Genomic DNA, 19,935 nt, shown 5'->3' on the forward strand with positions numbered 1-19,935 from the left:
GAGCTAAATGTCATGAACGGATTTATCGACAATTTAATTATATGTATTGAAATAGTATATTTCGCATTTTTTGATTGTTGCATTTTCCATCAATATTACATTTGCTGTTAAGCTGCCTGTTCGGTCTTTTCAGGGGACGTTTTTACAGAGCATCAGATGGTTCACCAATGGATACATCGCTTACATATTTCACTGTGTGCACAACCAATGAGTACAAGGCTGACGAAAAGTAGCTTCGCTGAACTGGCAACAGTCACATGACTGGGAACAATTTCGGGGGGGTTATTACTGTTTCCTGAAACAGACTTGATAATCATGGTAAGTAAGGCTATGAAAACATGAAATAAACCACCATATACTTTTGATATAGATAACGGTATTGGTCTAGTACAGGTTCTTCCCTGGTCGTTCAAGCATTTCCGACGACTTGAGCTTTTTAAATAGTTGCACTGTGCCAGGTGATGGCAAGGCCTAGCTGGCTAGTCCAAATTAGCTGTTGCTAGCTCTGTTTCTTATAAGCTGTTGATGTCTTTAGTGATGTTTAAATAAATATACAAAACACTTTTACTAATGTCCAATCTGGTAGATACCTATGCTTCACATAACATTGAATTTGCATGTTTGGTATCAGGCCGTAACGTAAACCACTCTCTGTCTACATTTCGCAAGCGGTTCAGCTAGCTAACTCGATTGCTCACTAGCCAGGTAACGTTAAATGTTTTCCAGCAATCTTGAAGAAATTGGTCGGTGTTATAGCAGCCTGTTTGTGTACATACATTTTATGTTGCCTTGTATGAGATTGAATAACGATAGCTTTCTCTGCCTAACATATCAATCTGATGTCAGTATATATATCTATGAGGCTAGTGTATGACCACCAGCTGACCAGTGTGTTGTTTGGAATGCATTAACGATACCAGTCGATCGGCAGTAAATAACGCTAGGTACGAAAAACCAACACAGGTATGGTAGTATAACACGGGCATTAATGTCATAACCCTGTCATACAGCATAATGTTATACTACCATACCTGTGAATAAACGATAGTGTTTTAGCGTTGTTCTGAGGAGTTAGCACATTCTCATTCATAGGGATCCCTGTGGAACTTGCAGTCAGGGAGGGGCAAGTGTTAGCTATGTATTTAGGACGAACACGTGATATGAAGTGATGTGGTTCGCTGTAATTAATTAGTAATGGCCACAAATTAAAATAGCCTTTTACTGATACTAATTAATCGAAACACCGAACATTGTTTACCCTTAGTTAAAGTGAATGCATATGCCCGGTTGTGAAATCTTATCTCTTGAGGTACTGATGACCGACTGCAAATTACACTTGCCTATGCGAATGTCAACATATTGGGTCGAGGTTTAAGGTAAAAACTAGTCAGGACAAATATATAATGTCACATTTGTAATGGTGGTAATCTGAGTTTACTGGCAAGGACTGATATTCAGGATTTTCCCCAAGTTTTGTCATTCTTGCTGATCCCATGCCTGGCTTTTTCCCAGCCAACCACACAGCAGTCACCTCAGGATGAGCAGGAGAAGCTGTTGGATGAGGCTGTGCAGGCCGTTAAAGTGCAGTCCTTTCAGATGAAGCGCTGCCTGGTAAGCTTGGTGATCTTACACAATGCTATCACTGATGTGTCTGTGAATCAGTCTAATTTATACCACTCTACTCAGGACAAAAACAAGTTGATGGATGCACTGAAGCACGCCTCCAATATGCTGGGTGAACTAAGGACTTCCATGCTCTCTCCTAAAAGCTACTATGAGCTCTGTATCCTTCCTGCCCCACCAACTTGATGCAAGTATACACTGACTAACATCTCAATTATGCCCTTGACAGGTGGAGTTGAATTTGATTCTGAACAATCTGAGTTTTATTCTGTTGAAATACACTGTCAGTAGGACCAGTATCTTTTGTAGAATGTAAGCTGAGTGTTTTGAATGTGAGCTGCCAGAAGACCTTAACGCTCCCTGCAGACATGGCCATCTCTGATGAGCTGCACTACCTGGAGGTTTACCTGACTGATGAGTTTGCCAAAGGCAGGAAAGTGGCTGATCTGTATGAGTTGGTCCAGTATGCAGGAAACATCATTCCCAGATTGTAAGTACTGCACCCATATGTTCTTCCACATCTTACATCTATTGCCTCTAAACATCAGTTCTTTACAGAAGTTGAAAGAACAGCTAAAGACTTAATGATTTAGAAATTCCACTAGTCTAATAATTATCGCTGTGGCCAAAACCGTGTCTGAGTGTTGAATGGTATTGTGTGTGTGTCTTTGCTGTACAGGTATCTGCTAATCACTGTAGGGGTGGTGTACGTGCGCTCCTTCCCCCAGTCCCGTAAAGACATCCTGAAGGACTTAGTGGAGATGTGCCGTGGAGTGCAGCATCCTCTACGCGGCCTGTTTCTCAGGAATTACCTGCTGCAGTGCACCCGTAACATCCTGCCCGATGATGGGGAGCAAGCCGAGTAAGACCAGTCGCTCCAGCCACTTGCAGTTCCTTTGAAAATGACTCATTATATTTAGCTTCAGTCGAATTTTACTTTTATCGAAAATCTGAAACAACTGCTGGTATGATTCAGACTAAATATAAACATCAAAAGACAGTGCCGTGATTGTCTAGCAGGAGAGTAATATGTTAGTTTGTGTGACTTTTATTTATCAGAACATGAGTGGAGTGAGCCTGTTGTCTGAAGTTCCCAACACATAGCCCCAGGATGCTTGTGGCGGCGCCTCCCTCAGACATGTTTAGGAATGCTAATCTGCATGTGTGCTGTTCTGTGTGTGTGTGCAGGGAGGAGATGACTGGGGACATCAATGATTCCATTGATTTTGTGCTGCTGAACTTCGCTGAGATGAACAAGTTGTGGGTGCGCATGCAGCACCAGGGCCACAGTCGTGACCGGGAGAAGAGGGAGAAGGAGAGGCAGGAGCTGCGCATCCTGGTTGGGACCAACCTTGTCCGTCTGAGCCAGCTGGAGGGGGTCAACGTGGACAAATATAAACAGGTGCGCCCTTTCTACCTTCTGACTCTCATGCCGTTGGAGGTCTTATTTTTATATTCGCCATTCGACTGTGAGGAGTTTAGTGGAGCGGCAAAAGCCCTTGTTGAGTATTGTGACAGTCACTTTCTGGAGCTCAATGTCAAGAAAACAAAAGAGTTAGTGATTGACTTTAGAAGAAATAAGAGAGAAACTAACGGCTCCCACACACACTCGCGTGCGTTGCAGTGCTGGAGACGCATCCCGTTCACTTTACACAGGCTTACGTCATCCTTTGCATAACTGAATTGTGGGTCCGTTGCATCGCGTTGGTTCCGTCACTCGCGTTGAGAATTTCAACCTTTGCTGCACCGACGGACGGCACCAGCCAATCATATTACGAACAAGCGAACAACAGACGGCACCAGCCAATCAAATTATGGTTATACCTTAAGTCATTTGCATAGCCACCATCGGGAACACCCACTGGCATGCGTTGATGGAATGCAACTCTGTGTGGAAGCTGTGAGGCAGAGGAAATTAAAGGGGCAACTCTAGAAAGAGCGAACACATACAAATACCTGGGTGTTGTTTTTAATGATAAGCTGACATGGACTGATCATATTTCATCACTGCTGGATTTATTTTTTTGTTTTTCAATTAAATTCATGGATGGTATTGTGTCTCAGGGCTCCTTGGATCGTTGAAATTAATCTCAGACACCTGTGATAATTAGTTTGCCAGGTGAGCCCAATCAAAGGAAAACTTAAGAAGGATGTTCCACATTATTAAGCATGCCACAGGTTTCAAGCAATATGGGAAAGGAAAAGGTTCTCTCTGCTGCTGAAAAGCGTGAAATTGTGCACTACCTTGGACAAGGTATGAAAACATTGGATATTTCCCGGAAACATATGCGTGATCATCGTACTGTGATGAAATTTGGCGCTGATTCAGGGCATAGGCAGGTTTGTGCAGACAAAGGTATAATAAGGAAGGTTTCTGCCAGACAAATTCATAGGATTAAGAGAGCAGCTGCTAAAATGCCATGGCAAAGCAGCAAACGGGTATTCGAAGCCGCTGGTGCCTCTTGAGTCCCGCGAACCTCAAGGTGTAGGATCCTCAAGAAGTTTGCAAGTGTGCATAAACCTACTATTCGGCCACCCCTAAACAATGCTCACAAGCAAAAACGGTTGGAGTGGGCTCAGGAATACATGAAGACTAATTTTCAAACAGTTTTGTTTGCGAACGAGTGCCGTGCAACCCTAGATGGTCCAGATGGATGGAGTAATGGATGGTTGTTAAATGGCCACCATGTCCCAACAAGGCTGAGACGTCAGCAAGGAGGTGGCGGAGTCATGTTTTGGGCTGGAATCATGGGGGGAGAGCTGGTAGGCCCCTTTAGGGTCCCTGACGGTGTGAAAATGACCTAGGCAAAGTATGTAGAGTTTCTGACTGACCATTTTCTTCCGTGGTACATAAAGAAGAACCGTGCCTTCCGTAGCAATATCATCTTTATGCATGACAATGCACCATCTCATGCTGCAAAGAATACCTCTGGGTCATTGGCTGCTATGAGCTTAAAAGAAGACAAACTCATGGTGTGGCCCTCATCTTCCCCTGACCTCAACCCTATTGAGAACCTTTTGAGCATCATCAAGCAAAAGATCTATGAGTGTGGGAGGCAGTTCACATCCAATCAGCAGCTCTGGGAGGCTATTCTGACATTCTGGCAGCTCTTGGAGGCTATTCTACAAAGACATTAAAGCAGAAACTCTCTAAGAACTCAAGTTCAATGGATGCAAGAATTGTGAAGGTGATCTCAATGAAGGGGTCCTATGTTAACAAGTAACTTGGTCTGTTAAGATGTTTTTGATTAAAATAACTTTTGATTTAATTTATATCACCTCCTAATGCTGTAAATTCACAAATTTTGACTGTCATTTGCATCAACTATTTAGGAAAATCTGAGAAAAATGTAATTTGGAACGCAGTGTATGTAGTGTCTGGAGCTACTGTGTTGTGGGATAGGGTGGGAATGCAGGGGTTACCGAGAAGAATAGGATTGAAAAACTGAACAAAAGGGCAGGAAAAATGGCTGGGCTGACAGTTACAATTGATACTATTGATAGTATGATACTATCTTTTTATGTGGGCATGACGGTGGGCATGACGGTGGGCATGACGGTGGGCATGACGGATGAAATTAACGTGACTTGACAAATAAATGTGCAGGCTGACTTTGTAGCAGATATGCCCAAGCTGTCTGGGCTTTTCTTTCTTGATGGGGATCATCTTTTTATCAAAAGATTGGCCGTTGTGACTAGAATTCAACACTCTTCAAATATTTTGTTTTTGTAGTTTACTTACCGGTACATTTTTGTCACACAATTAGGCTCTATAGAAAGAATGAAACTATACGTTGAAAAAGTCTCACTCTACTCTGCGTATGTCTCATTCATTCAGGCACAATTTTGTTGAAACAAAATCTGCATCAAATTTCTAATGACTTTACAGTGACTCATTGGTCGGATTATGTGTATCTACATTGATGTACCCCACAGAACTTTGAAATGGGTTATTGACCTACTGTAAGTGTCCGGCTCTCCATTTGACAATTTTGAATTTCTTCAGGAGAGAAGGTTTCTTTTTTGTGTCATGAAATCCCCTACCTACAGCACAAGGAAGTTAACACCACTCCTGTGTGTATTTGAGATGCCTCATGTATTATTATAGGTGCCGCTTATTACATCTTGAGGGATGAAGGGGTGAAGAGATGGAGGCAATATGACGCGTGTGAAGCTTTAGCGTCGTAGGATGAAAACAATGTGTCACTCTTGTGCCTAGGTCACAGTATACACAATAGGGGTGTGTACCTCGGTTTTGAAGTCATGATTCAGTTCATTTTTCGGTACAGTAAACCTGTAGGTACTGCTAACCTAAAATTTGCAGACCGTATTGCTGATGTGCAACGGGAATAGTATTTTGAAAAGGTGTCCAATGTTTTTTGATGTTAATTGATTAAACTGACCTATGATCCGCAACTTAATATGTTTGCGTGGGAAATCAAATTTGAAACATGGTCCTCAAAAAACCTTCCTGTTGATTACTGTTAAAGACAGCATTTGGTATATTTGGTACACATCTGTATTGAACCTATTAGGGCAATAGGTTCAATACATAAACGGTTCGGTATGAATGTTTACCTTTACACCCCTAATAGACAAGGCATTAAATGTCTGAACTGCAGCCTACATCTAGCCAAATCTGTACCCTTGAGTCTGTTGCAGCTTATGCTAAGCTCACCCAGAAAGCCACCAGGAGGTCTTAATTAGTCCCATAGCATTGATTTTTAATGACCAAATTTAAGTCGATCTCTGGGTCAATTTTACAGACAGCACAGCGCCACCATCTACTCACATGGTGGGGTTTCTGCTGAATCAGACCTGAAATCTCTTTTGATGTCGAATTGAAATACTGCTGATACTTGCCTTTCACCCAACACAAGAAATCAAGTCATAAGTTTAACAGTAACAGCAAGTTTGTTTGTTCCTCTTTTTGTCTTGCCTTGACAAGTTGTGAATGAGAAAAGGCAAGGTCACATAGCAAGTGTTTATTTTGTTAGTGTGCCTGTGTATCTCATGCTCTTTGATTCATTACTAAACCTTAAAATTGGCCATGGTCATGTGGTCAACATGGCACAAAATTGAGGACCATTAGTGCATTCTGTTTGTGTGTTATTTATTAAAAAAAAAAAAATAATTTCCCCCTTTAGATTGTGCTGTCTGGAGTCTTGGAGCAGGTAGTGAATTGCAGGGACCCTCTGGCACAGGAGTACCTCATGGAGTGCATTATACAGGTACCTGACCTTTTCAGAGACTCACTGTTGCTAAGGATGTTGCCCCCACAGTCCTATATCACTGTGTGTTTTGGCTGTGTGGTCGGTCTGTCCATTTTTCCCATGAGCTGTCAGCAGTGTTGCCACAGTTACCTTGAAAAAGTAATCTGATTACTGATTACTCCTTTAAAAAGTAACTTAGTTACTTTACTGATTACTTGATTTTAAAAGTAACTAAGTTAGATTACAAGTTACTTTATTAGTTACTTTCAGCAGCTGCCGACAACACCCCCACCGCCTCAACATAAAAATGATAACTGGTTTTGCCAATACTCACTATAGTGGAAGTGCATTTTAACAGTAATGACAACAATGTATAGCAGACATCCCAACCTAACCTACTTAGATACTGAAATTCAGATGTTTGTTCAATAATGTCTAGTCAGTACACCAAATAAGGAAGGCCTATTGATAGAAATTGTGGTAGTAAAATATGTAGATTTTGGTAGTTTGGCCTTTTCATGTAGCCTTGGCAACTAGCCATCTAGTATAGGCCTGAGTAATATGCAAATGAAATTACACTTGTTAAACTCACCTCAACAAGTGCACACGCGATTTGAAGTCCGGTCTGGCTTGCGTGCTCTTGTTCACTCTAGGTTCTGGGAGATTTTATGTAATTTGTGGGCGTCAGGATATCAATATGTGGGAGACTCCCAAAACTTCAGGAGACTTGGGATGTCTAGCTAGACAGCACTTTGTCGCCAGCACAGAATGTACAATGTACCTTAATGTTGTCATGTTTAGCTGACACAAACTCAAAATAATGACCGTAGGCCTATAGATAAAATGTGCATCTCTCTCCTTCCTCCATTGTTGTTTGCGTTTGTGTCACTGTGTGGTTTTACACGTGAGTTGTCCTCATGCTGAAAAGGTTGGCATAGCCTACATGACGTTAATCCCCGAGACAAGAAGAAAGCAAAGAATATATCTTTTTACTAAGGAAAATGACAAAAATAGTAACGCACAGTGATTTAGATAAGTAACTTTAATCTGATTACTGGTTTGTAAATAGTAGCGCATTAGATTACTCGTTACTGAAAAAAAGTGGTCAAAATAGACTAACGCATTACTGGCATCACTGGCTGTCAGCTAATATAGAAGATAGCAGTGGCAAAGCCTGCTCTATCAGTCTCTCCTTTCCAGGGCATGAGATCAGAGTCCTGTTGTTTCTCTTGCAGGTGTTCCCAGATGAATTCCACCTCCAAACACTGAACCCCTTCTTGCGCTCATGTGCCGAGCTGCATCAGAACGTCAATGTGAAAAACATCATCATTGCTCTCATTGACAGGTCAGAATATAAATTAGAAACTCTAAATAAATCTCACAAGTTTCACTATTGTACTACTTGCTGTTCTAGTTTATCATAGTTTTTTGTATTCTATAATAAAATTACAAGCAGTTTAGGTCTTGATGGTTTTGGCCTAATGCAAAGAGTGAAAATAAAGGCCTGGTGAAACAGCCTTTTGATACCCGCAGAAGGATCCAACTGCTTCGGGGTTTAAAAACGACACTGTTTTTCAAGTGCCTTTGATTAAATTCTGTGCTACAGTCATGTCTTTTATCTTTAAATTGAACCTCGTGCATTTGTTTTATTCCAACTTTCTTTCATCTGTTACATTTGTAATCTTTCTGTTTGCTCAATTATTTCTCTTTTTGTTTCCCCAGCAACTGTCTTTATTTCCAAGCATTTTGTGATAAAAAGTAAAAAGCAGACTTTGTAACTGCTCTCTGAATCTGTGTTCTCTCCATTACGGTTTAAATGAATGGAAATGCTCAGTTATTGCATTCACCATTTCCTGTGGCCACTAATGAGCTAGTCAGATATACACTTCATAGAATTTGTGCATGTTCTTTTGTCAGGATCTGGACCTATATGTTCATAGTGAGGAGCGAGATGCATAAAGCCATCATGACTGTTCTAACCCCCCCCCCCCCTTTCCCTGTCTTATTTCCTTTGCAGACTGGCTCTGTTCGCCCACAGGGAAGACGGCCCTGGCATTCCAGCTGAAATCAAGCTCTTTGACATTTTCTCTCAGCAAGTAGCAACTGTGATTCAGGTATTGGTCCAGTTGCACTGGCTGTCTTTTTGAAAATAATCAAATCTACCTGATCTTTGCAGGATAAAACAATCTGAGATATTGCTCTCAGTTCCCCATAATATTGCTGTGCAGGTTTTGTGTACATATGTACAATGTTAAGTAGTGTGTCAATTTGAAGGGGTTAAATGTGTGCCATGGTTTTTGTGTCATTTACAAGCTGTTGGCTCCTATCATGTGACAAGTATCTTTGTCTCCTTTCCTCAGTCACGCCAGGACATGCCCTCGGAGGACGTAGTCTCACTGCAGGTGTCCCTCATCAACCTGGCCATGAAGTGCTACCCTGACCGTGTAGATTACGTAGACAAGGTGCTGGAGAGCACTGTCGAGATCTTCAACAAACTTAATCTGGAACAGTGAGTGAAATGTATAATGTGTTTCAGTGCACATTGTTTCAGTAGATGAAGCACTGTATTCAGAGTTGCTCAGAGTGTGTGTGTTTTTTTTTTCTCTCTCTTATTTTTCTTTTTTTCTTTTGCTGTGACTGCTGCGTTAGTATTAGTCTCTCACCTTCCACAAGGGGTTTAACTGGGCCAGCATGTGGCCACTCCATATGCTAATGACTGATTTGATTCGTAGCATGACGTAAAAAAAAAACCTGATGGCAGTGAGATGGAAAGAACATACGACTTGAGTCCTGCTTGACATGAAGGCAACATTGTTTTAATTTCCACCATGAATGTCAAGAGCTGTGTTAATTAGTGTGTATTTTTGGATCTTTTCCTCTCTAATGGGCTGTTTACACAATCCCATCCTGTGTTTGATGTCTGTGCTGTGTGTTCTATCTGGGTTAGGTAATCACCTTGCCAATAGAAAATGAAGGCTTGTAATGAGAATATAGTATAGTGAGTTGTTAAGGTATGGAATAGTCCGTTGATAATCAGCCTCAACCATTCCATCCTCCTTTTTTTTTTTTTTTCTCTTTCTGACTATTTTTCAAATCTTCATTCTGTGATCTCACTGTCATTTTTCATTTTTGTATGTGAGGTGTATGTTTTTCTGTCTCTCTGCTTCTCAGTCTCTTGGCCTGGTTTTCTCCTCCTGCTGCTGTCTTGCTCTTGCTGTCCATTTGTTAAGCTGCTCTTCTTCTTTTTTTCAGCATTGCCACCAGCAGCGCGGTCTCTAAAGAGCTGACGCGACTGCTGAAGATCCCGGTGGACACCTACAACAACATCCTGACCGTGCTGCAGCTCAAGCACTTCCCGCCACTTTTTGAGTACTTCGACTACGAGTCGCGCAAGACCATGAGCTGCTATGTGCTCAGCAACATCCTGGACTACAACACCACTATTTTGGCTCAGGAGCAGGTCTCTCCTTCAGACATATCTACACACACACACACACACACACACACACACACGCACACACATACAGATGTAGAGGGCATGCACGTATACCCACACTTTGAGAACTTTTGATCTGGAGCCTTATTCAACCATAAACCTTTACCTGCACACAAAGATTGACCCCAGGGTGTTGAGACTTTGTCAATAGGTGTAAATGGAGGAGGGAGTGAGTCATTTAATTGCCTGCTGAACTGTATTGTGTTTCTCTACATGTAGCTCAAATGTACGGCCAGATGCTTTGCACTTCTCCCCACGTAAAAGGTCACGTATCCCCCAGCTAAAAGAACCCCCCACATAGGTCTGATATGAGTAACCATACACTTGGTGCTGTCTATCCTCTTTAGTCTGAGGCAGAATTAATGGTCTGCAATTGTCCTGTCTGGACTGTCCTCCCACATCTTCCCAAATCTCGTCTCCGCAGTAGGCTACTTCCGCCAGAGGAAATGATGGGGTGGAGATGCCCTCGTTGCTAGAGATTATTCTGAAGCCTTCTAGTGGGTTGTTGCTCTGCTGTCTTTGGCCTTACACAATAATGGAGTCTGTTATCTTTTTGTCTGATCGCTGAACCACTCTCTGTATGTGCATGCAGGTGGACTCCATCCTGAGCCTGGTGTCCACACTGATCCAGGACCAGCCAGATCAGCCAGCAGAGGACCCTGATCCTGAGGACTTTGCTGAAGAGCAGAGCCTTGTGGGCAGGTTCATCCACCTGCTCCATTCTGATGACCCTGACCAACAGTACTTGGTAAGAGGCTTGGCACTGTCCCCTCTCTAGTCCTGTCTTCCCACATCTCTCTTTCATTCTCGCCTCCTCCATCTCTCTGTCTCATTTTTGCTCGCTCTCTCTCTCTCTCTGTCTCTCTCTCTCTCTCTCTCAAACACATTGTTTTTTATGCTTGAATTGTCAAGACTTTTCTGTGTCTACGTTTTCCCCTCTTTCTCTGCATCTCTGCATCTCCCTTGGTCCTTTCTCCATTTACACTCATTCTGAACTTGTGAAGTGGATACCACCATTCCGTAATATGCTTTTCATTTGCAAAAGTTGAATAGAATATGAATACTGATGCTTTCTTATCCAACCTTTGATGTGTGTGTGTGTGTGTGTGTGTGTGTGTGTGTGTGTGTGTGTGTGTGTGTGTATGTGTGTGACCAGAATAAAGATGTTGTGTGCAAATGTTCCCCTGCAGATCTTGAACACTGCCAGAAAGCATTTTGGTGCTGGTGGCAACCAAAGGATCCGTTACACGCTTCCCCCACTGGTGTTTGCTGCATATCAACTGGCCTTTCGCTACAAAGAGAACTCCTCTTCGGTAAGCATCTCAGTGCTGCCCTCACACATCACCTTAGTCCTCAGGGTCACTGGTGTAGAGCCATTAGAAAATAAAATAAACAATGCAAGCATGTAATGAGCTAGACTAATTTATTTCAGTTCATTTTCATATAGTGTTTTTAATGAGCGTCACTTTTTTTCTTACAGAATATTACAAAATGTGTGTGATTTTGAAAGACTTGTACACACTGATGTTCTTACTGCTGAAACATGAGGTTGCAAATTGATATGCTTGTTGCCATGGTATTATGCCATACGAGCTGTGAAATACCTGGTAAGGTAAGAAAAACAGAATTAATGAAGGTCTGTCGCCTCTTTGGTGTTTCTCTCTGCAGGATGACAAATGGGAGAAGAAGTGTCAGAAGATTTTCTCCTTTGCACACCAGACCATCAGTGCTCTTATCAAAGCTGAACTGGCGGAGTTGCCCCTCCGCCTCTTCCTGCAGGGGGCGCTAGCGGCCGGGGAGATCGGCTTTGAGAACCACGAGACTGTGGCCTACGAGTTTATGTCCCAGGTACTGAGGGCCATCTGCCATGTCTCATGTCTGACCACTAGTCTTGTAGTAACTGGAAGCAGCTTGCGCTCTAAAATCAACAGCTGTTAAAAGCAGTAGCTATGTTCTGTGAGCATGGTCCAAAGCAGCTTGCGCTCTAAAATCAACAGCTGTTAAAAGCAGTAGCTATGTTCTGTGAGCTTGGTGCAAAGCATGTTAGCCCTTACAGTATGCTTAGATACATATGTCATCACACCAGAGTGCTCTATTCAGTTCTTAAAGATGTCCCTGTGTAGTGTCGTGTCTACCGGCTCATGTGTTTGTGCTCGTGGTGACACAGGCCTTTTCCCTGTACGAGGACGAGATCAGCGACTCCAAAGCCCAGCTGGCGGCCATCACTTTGATCATTGGCACATTTGAGCGCACGCGCTGCTTCAGCGAGGAGAACCATGAGCCACTGCGGACCCAGTGTGCGCTGGCTGCCTCTAAGCTGCTGAAGAAGCCTGACCAGTGCCGTGCCGTCAGCATCTGCGCACATCTGTTTTGGTCCAGCCGCAACACCGACAAGAGCGGAGAGGAGGTGAGTCAAGTAAAGCAGAGGAGAGATGAGCAGTAGCTCTGGATGGACTATGACAACGAATATGAAAATAGCACTTAAACAATCACAATAAACAAACAATGCATGCTCTTAAACACAATTTATGACCATTATCCTAACCACAGACCACATCCACTTCTGGTAGTCATTTAGTATTATGTGAGCCGATTGGTAGTGACTGCATTACACTAATGTAATGACTTAATTGAAAATGGTTAAAATACCTAAGCTAAAAATGTTTTTCACTACTGCGTGTAAAGGTGGGAGCATGTCAACCATTAAAAATGCAAAATGCTTGCAATTAATTATGACTAGAAACAATGCAGTTTCAAATTCTGATAGCAATGAATACATAGTTTAATTTCTAGTTCACGGTTTAGGCACCATTTAGGCTCTGTTACTAAAACTACAACTTTAGCACCCGTATGGAATAAAGCCTAAACAATACCCGACCCTATATGGTAGCTTTGTAGCTGCCTAGCCATCTTTGCCACTAACATGACGGCTACCTCAAAGGTGAGGCGATTTTTGCTTTGTTTTGTTTTGTTTAGTTTTTTCCCACCGACAGTACTCAAAAACCCCTAACAACAGGGTTTTACACTGAAACTTGTTCGAGTTCTCCTTTGAGACATTACCGTATTTTCCAGACTATAAGTTGCTCCGGAGTATAAGTCGCATTAGTCAAAAAGTGCGTCATGAACAGGAAAAAAACATATATAAGTCGCACTGGACTATAAGTCGCATTTATTTAGAAATGTATTTCACAAAATCAAAAACCAAAAACAGAGACTATGTAACTGGACTATTGAGGCCAAAAAGATTAATGTTAATGAAGACGAAGGAGTGAAGGCAGCCAAGAGGAGGGCCGGAAGGTCTAATTGCAAAGCAAAAGATTCACTGAAGGAAAATGCCATGTGGTACACCAAAATTTAGCTAAAATGTGGAGAATATAATGCAATCAAGCATTTTGGGCAATGTGGAGTCACAAGCTGGCAGCAGATTAAATGTTCATGAGAGAGAAAAAGATGGTTTTAAAAGGACGTGACCGAAGCAAGCCAGGCATAGACCTATAGGCCCGAAGGTAATTGTAAAGCAATTTACAAAAGATTCACTGAACAAAAATGCTGATATAGTACATGAAAATGTAGCTAAAAATGTGGAGAATGCAATGCAATCAAGCATTTTGGGCGAGTTGGAGTGAGAAGCCGGCAGCAGATTCAATGCCCACGAGAGAGAAAAAGATGCGGTTTTAAAAAGAAGTGCACAGACCAATAGGACGTGCAGACCAAAGCTGCAGCAAGCAGGTGATATTTAGAAATTTATTTCACAAAATCCAAGACCAAGAACAGACAGATGTAACTGGATACATAGAGGCCAAAAATATTGAGAATGTTAATAAAGACGAAGGAGTGAATAGCGGCAAGAGGCAAGCCGAAGGCTGCTGACAAGTGCCCGCGCTAATTGTAAAGCAATTTACAAAAGATTCACTGAACAAAAATGCTGATGTGGTACATGAAAATTTAGCTAAAAATGTGGAGAATGCAATGCAAGCATATATTGGCACAAGCTGGCAGCAGAAGAAATACTCGCTGGCCACCTCCGAGAGAGCGAGAGAAAAAAATATGCGCATTTAAAACCAGGGCCTAAATTTCAGCGCGGGATTGCTGGTATTGCGCATAAGTTATTAAGTATTGAGGATAATAATTAAAGTCCCACAACTCCCATCATAATGAGAAATTCTCACACATGTTACAGTGCTGTCTGATAACATTAATCTAATAATGGAGTGGCCTGAAAGCGTGACTATTGACTGGATGGACCAACTCTGACTTCAATTGAACCCCATGCACACACAAGCGCGCGCAGGACCACTTTGCGGGTGCCTCTCTCTCTCTCTCTCTCTCTCTCTCTCTCTCTCTCTCTCTCTCTCTCTCTCTCTCTCTCTCTCTCTCTCTCCTTCTCCCTCTCCCTCTCCCTCTCCCTCTCTCACCGCTGAAGTCAAATTATAGTGCTTCTATCAACCGCGATCGACAGGAAAGGAAAACAAACGTTTAGCTATCAGGAACCGTCAGGAAAATTGCGAACACAGAAGCATGACAGCCTATAAGGCGAGAGAACATGGATGTGCTCTCCATTTGAGGAATGTTATAATCGATTGCGGACGTAAACAGACAGATACAGACACGGAGCGCATAGTAGGCCTACTTTCACTTTCTAGTGTGCGTATTCATTATGTGAAAGATAATTAGTAGCAAAACAGTGATCAAATATTAGCCTACATGGCAGTGAGTTTTGTTTTAAAATGTTTTCATGCATGTCTAGATAACGGGTGAGGAATGTTTAGGAGACAGACTATCGTAAATTCTCAAATTATGGGTCTTTTATTTAGGCTGCGCAAAGCACAGCACCTTTATTGGGGCATGGCTTGTACTGTTTGATATTGCTAAATATCGGGACTGATGACCACTGAAACCTTATTCCGTATAGCCAAAGAGGTCTACGATAGCCTAAATTTAGTTATTTTTTAATTCTGCATGTTTACTTTTTTTATAAAATTCGTAGGCTGATGCCTGGCAGCAACAATTGTGTTTAAATGTAGGTTACTGCTTCAGCCTCAAGCTCAGAAGGGGGCGGCATGCAACTGGTAGCTTGAGAGCAACGTGTTGGAGACTCGTGGTGTAAGACAATGACTTTTCATTGGCAACAATATTAAACCAACCAACAATATAAAATATTAAGAAGAGCTCTTTTATGAATTAATTTGAAACAAAATTATTACTGGCCTTTATTTGTCCGAATCTGAGGCCCGGCTATAAATAGAATCCCGGCCATAATTTGAGGCTTTAGGTATGCACGTGTGCTTCAGGCATGCTTCCGGTGGTGTATTAATGCCTTACTATATTGACAATAAAGATCATACACTCAACAAAACAACCACACACAAACAAAGAAGGCATTAATACATATAGGTTAGTGCTGTCAAAGCTAACATTTAAATCATTGTGAATAATAAATATTATATATAGAAAGAACAATGTAATTCATTTTGATGAGGTAAAAATTGGCATGGTAATTTTCAAAAATGGTGTTTGAATTCTCTCCCTCCCTCCCTGAGTGTCTTCTTTTGCATATTCTTTCATGACCTTGTTGAAATTCAATTAGCACTTAATATTTCGTTGTCTTTTTGTTGAGCCATGGGGCACAGGTGGGATTTTTAAAATCTCCCCCCTCATAAGTGGGGAATGACAGAAAAAGTTTGAGAGCCACTGGCTTATGTGTACATGAAGCAGGTACTTCTGGAAAAAAGGATGAGAAAATGTTACAGTACATTTATTTTCTGTGTCTGAACTCCCAATTCTCTGTTAGCCAGTTGGCTGAAGCACAAATGGGCAGATGGGCGCTATGGAGAAGGGATGGTAATGTGGGTGGGTGTTTGTAAAAGTGTCTCCAACCACTGACACCCCAGAAAATTCTCTAAAATTGAGATTGAGTGTGAGAGCAGCTTCATCACAGGCTCAGATAGAATGCAGGAACCATAGTAGAAAAGGTCATGTAGTTGCAGACTGCTTTTTCTTTCGCTGGTAGCTTTGTCATTGCTGACACATTGACATGAGCTAGTGGGTGTGGGAGGGATTGAAGAGAACTGGATAAAGGAGAAAAAAGGAGAAAGCACAATAACATGATGATGATCCTATGTGTGCCTGCAAATAGTAATTTTCGTGTCCACTTGCTCTCACTGTTAAGATGTGTTTTGAACATGAGAGATTGTGTGCATGTCTCATGCCTTTCCCCTGCTTGTAGATTCGAGATGGCAAGAGGGTGATGGAGTGTCTGAAGAAAGCTCTTAAGATTGCCAATCAGTGCATGGACCCATCCTTGCAAGTGCAGCTCTTCATCGAGATCCTGAACAGATACGTCTGCTTCTACGAGCGAGAGAACGATGCGGTAACCTCCCACCTCACTCCTGTCATTCATCAATCTGCTTTTCTTCATCCATCTCTCCATTACTGACCATTGTTTAGACTCTGTTCCTCTTCTTTTCTCTTCTCGGCCCAGTTGTTGTTTTTACTAGTGACTCACACACTCCCATAGAAAACTTCTCCTATTGTGAGACCTCAGGGTTGACATGAATTTAGTGGCCGTCTGGGGAGAATTGGGTTGGGACTTGTTGGTGCACAGCTTGACCGTAAGACGGGTCAGCCAGTCATCAGGATGGCAGCAGGGGGTGCTAGATTATCGTGGTGAGGTGCGACGCGGTGGAATTCTGGGAGAGCGCCTCCTGTGTGCAAGCCAGTCTCTGCCTTTCATTTACCAGAACCAACTTGCTTTGATTCTCAGAAGCAAGAAATTACCCCAGGGAAATGCAGCATTGTTGGTGCAAAATTGCATCTCAAAATTAGCCCATTTTCTACCAGCATAGAAATTGAATTTGTCTTTAAGTGACATCTTTACATGTGCTGTCTTTGACTGCGTCATCATGCTGTTTTAGGTGACGGTGCAGGTTCTGAACCAGCTGATCCAGAAGATCCGCGAAGATTTGCCAAACCTGGAGGCCAGCGAAGAGACGGAGCAGATCAACAAACACTTCCACAACACACTGGAGCACCTGCGCCTGCAGAGGGAGTCTCCCGAGTCGGAGGGGCCTGCCTACGAGGGCCTGGTGCTGTAGGAGTCCCGGGGGGACGCAGTGCAGCAGCCATATGTATGTGCATACTCAGACAGAGAGCTGTACTTGTATATATGCACACACACTCTAGTACAACCACACACCAGGGTATTCCATCCAGGGGAAAAAAGCAACAATTTCCACCTGCCTCTACTCTCTTTTCCCTGATCTCTCTCTGCGTATCCATTCCTTACATCTCTCTGTCTCTCTTTCTGTCGCTCTCTGTCTCGTTCATAATGTATGTGTGTGAGAGAAAAGAGCTACGTCTGCTCGGCCTTGCACTTGTCTGATGTTGTTTTCCTCATGAATTTTTGCGCTGCTTTGACATGCTACAGCAGTAGTGATGGCAGGAGTAGCCCGAGCTCTTCAGGGATCTAAACTCCCTTCCAACAGTCTGCTCTGTCTATGATGGGCACTTGTTAAACGATCGAAAGCCCCTACGGCTTTAATGGCTAATCTCATACCACTGTCAGCCGGTGTGGTGTGGACGCTGACGCAAAGCTGACTTGGTGAGCTAGACATCCCTGTGTGTCTGACTGAAGCCCTGAGTTCCAGTGCGCTTGCCATGTTGAACCAACACGCAGCCGTGCAACACGTTTTAGAACTTTTCTCTTCTTTTCAGTTTTCCTCTCCGTCTGTCTGGCTCGCTCTCTTCTTCCTCTCTCCATCACACTCCTTTCCCTCTCGCTTAGGCTCCGCTCGTTAAATGTCCTTGTCACCGTTACTAGAGTAAAGCAGAGATAATCACTGTGTGCTTCAACGTGAATATGTTGGGCTGTCTAACCATGGAGTGGATTGTGGGGGCAGGTGGGTGTGTGGACCCTCAAGGAAGAAGGCACGCTAGTGGCTGGGAATTCCCTGCCATTGAAATGTCAAGGCCTGTATAAAAACAACCATCCTAAAGGATATCTCATCTCATCTCTGCTCAGTTTGGTTTTTGCCTCCCCTAACCCCAAAGCATATTGTATGTATAATCTAATTGTAAATCAGATAAGCCAGAAGAAGTATCATCGATTTCATGTCATTTGCACAAATAAAATGATCATATTAATCCCATGCGTCTATAAATAAATAATTACCTTTCCATGTCATGTCATGCCTGGGCCAGTCCAGTTTGTGGTAGTGCGTTCAGCATGTCTTTATTAAAAGCATTTGTTAATGGTTTATCAAATGGTTTATCAAACATATTACCATTCACATCATAGTGTAAGGTAGAAATGGGCTCCCCTAATACCCACCAGCCCTGCACCTTCCTCACCACTAAAGATGGTGCTCCAAGATTGAAGACACAAAATCTAGAAGAATACATGCCATGAACATTGGAGAGATACAATACAATTGTCCTTCACTGGGACGTGTATGGTCTGTTCTGTGTATAGCTCTGCATAAGGCGCAGTCAAATGAAACGATGAGTCATTTGCCAGATTGTATTGCTTCAGTGTGCTTCGGTTGCTCTGCCTTCACATCAAAGTACATCAAAGGTTCTCAACCTTAACCCCTTATCTATTAAGTGTCCATGTCAATTAGGCACATTTTCCAACCCTCTTTATCAACCCATCTTTTTTTTCTTTTGCGGGAATTGAAGGGTGCAGGTGGGGCTTACATGATGATGCTTTGTGTAGCTGGCCTCATCCACTCTGTTACTTTGAGTTCCTGCTGTGTGGAAGGCAGTGAGTGGATAAGCTGTGATGGCAGAAGCCAGGGTGATTTGCTGGCCCATAATGTGTTGATTGGACTAAATGGCTGAAATGTGTGGACTGTTTTGGATTTTGTTCACAGCATCTTTTTAACATTTCTTGCTAATTTCATTTCTTTCTTGCTTATCTATTTCTCGACTGTATACATGAACAGTGACACACTAACAGATGTTAGCCTTATCATGGTATCCCTTTATTTATGCTGTACATATGACAGTCACGCTTTTCACTTTAGCTATTTAGGAAATCTCATAATTGTCTGAGATCAAGATCAATCAGTGTATGTGTATGTCAATTGATTTTCTTCCCCACTTGGATTAAAAACCACAATGCACGACTGGTTACTTTTTTGATGGAGAATTAATAGCAAAGATAAGCATCTATAAGATGACACGATATTGGATTTCTTCCTATCTTTTTTCAAACTTATTTTGGCCGAAACCGATATGCACATCTTTTTTGTTTGTACTTTTTTGTTTTGTTTGTGCTCTCGTGTACTATTTTTTTATCCTAGAACTAGGGGTGTAAAAGTACACGCAGGCTTTTCGTACTGAACGGTACAGGACGTTAGGTTCAATACAGATGCGTAATGAATGTACCAAATACAGTCTTTATCAGTAATCAACCGAAGGCTTTTGGTTGCGGACCATGATTCAAAGTGGAGTTCCCACACATAGGCTACATTAAGTAGTGGACCATATGTCAGTTTAGTCAATTAACGTCAAAAAACATATGACACCTTTTAAAAAATACTATTCCCATTGTGCATGAAACATATTGTCAGTGAATTTTAGTTTAGCGGTAGGCCTACTACC

The 19,935-nt window shown here is 42.4% G+C and overlaps 1 protein-coding gene across 2 annotated transcripts; it reads left to right on the forward strand.

Annotated features, from left to right (window-relative positions):
* The first annotated feature begins 168 nt into the window (after positions 1–168).
* Positions 169–19,457, forward strand: vps35 (VPS35 retromer complex component). 2 transcript variants are annotated; one of them, XM_042060982.1, is made up of 17 exons: positions 169–318; positions 1,525–1,611; positions 1,687–1,783; positions 1,990–2,113; positions 2,303–2,485; positions 2,812–3,025; positions 6,771–6,854; positions 8,072–8,181; positions 8,854–8,950; positions 9,197–9,345; positions 10,089–10,296; positions 10,925–11,080; positions 11,523–11,645; positions 12,001–12,180; positions 12,500–12,739; positions 16,559–16,702; positions 17,247–19,457. In XM_042060982.1, the coding sequence occupies exons 1-17, from the start codon at positions 316–318 to the stop codon at positions 17,424–17,426; spliced, it is 2,379 nt and encodes a 792-aa protein (XP_041916916.1). In that variant the 5' UTR covers positions 169–315; the 3' UTR covers positions 17,427–19,457. The 2 variants fall into 2 exon arrangements, with proteins under 2 accessions (XP_041916916.1, XP_041916915.1); XM_042060981.1 differs by having other exon boundaries at positions 204–318; positions 1,513–1,611.
* Positions 19,458–19,935: the final 478 nt, after the last annotated feature.

The sequence above is a fragment of the Alosa sapidissima genome, chromosome 14 (assembly GCF_018492685.1).
Source record: "Alosa sapidissima isolate fAloSap1 chromosome 14, fAloSap1.pri, whole genome shotgun sequence".
Classification (NCBI taxonomy): domain Eukaryota; kingdom Metazoa; phylum Chordata; class Actinopteri; order Clupeiformes; family Clupeidae; genus Alosa; species Alosa sapidissima.

Coding starts and splice junctions, on each gene's coding strand:
- vps35 (XM_042060981.1), top strand. Junction 2,486..2,811: donor GATGATGGGGAGCAAGCCGA/GTAAGACCAGTC, acceptor GTGTGTGTGCAG/GGAGGAGATGACTGGGGACA. Junction 12,740..16,558: donor CCGACAAGAGCGGAGAGGAG/GTGAGTCAAGTA, acceptor CCCTGCTTGTAG/ATTCGAGATGGCAAGAGGGT.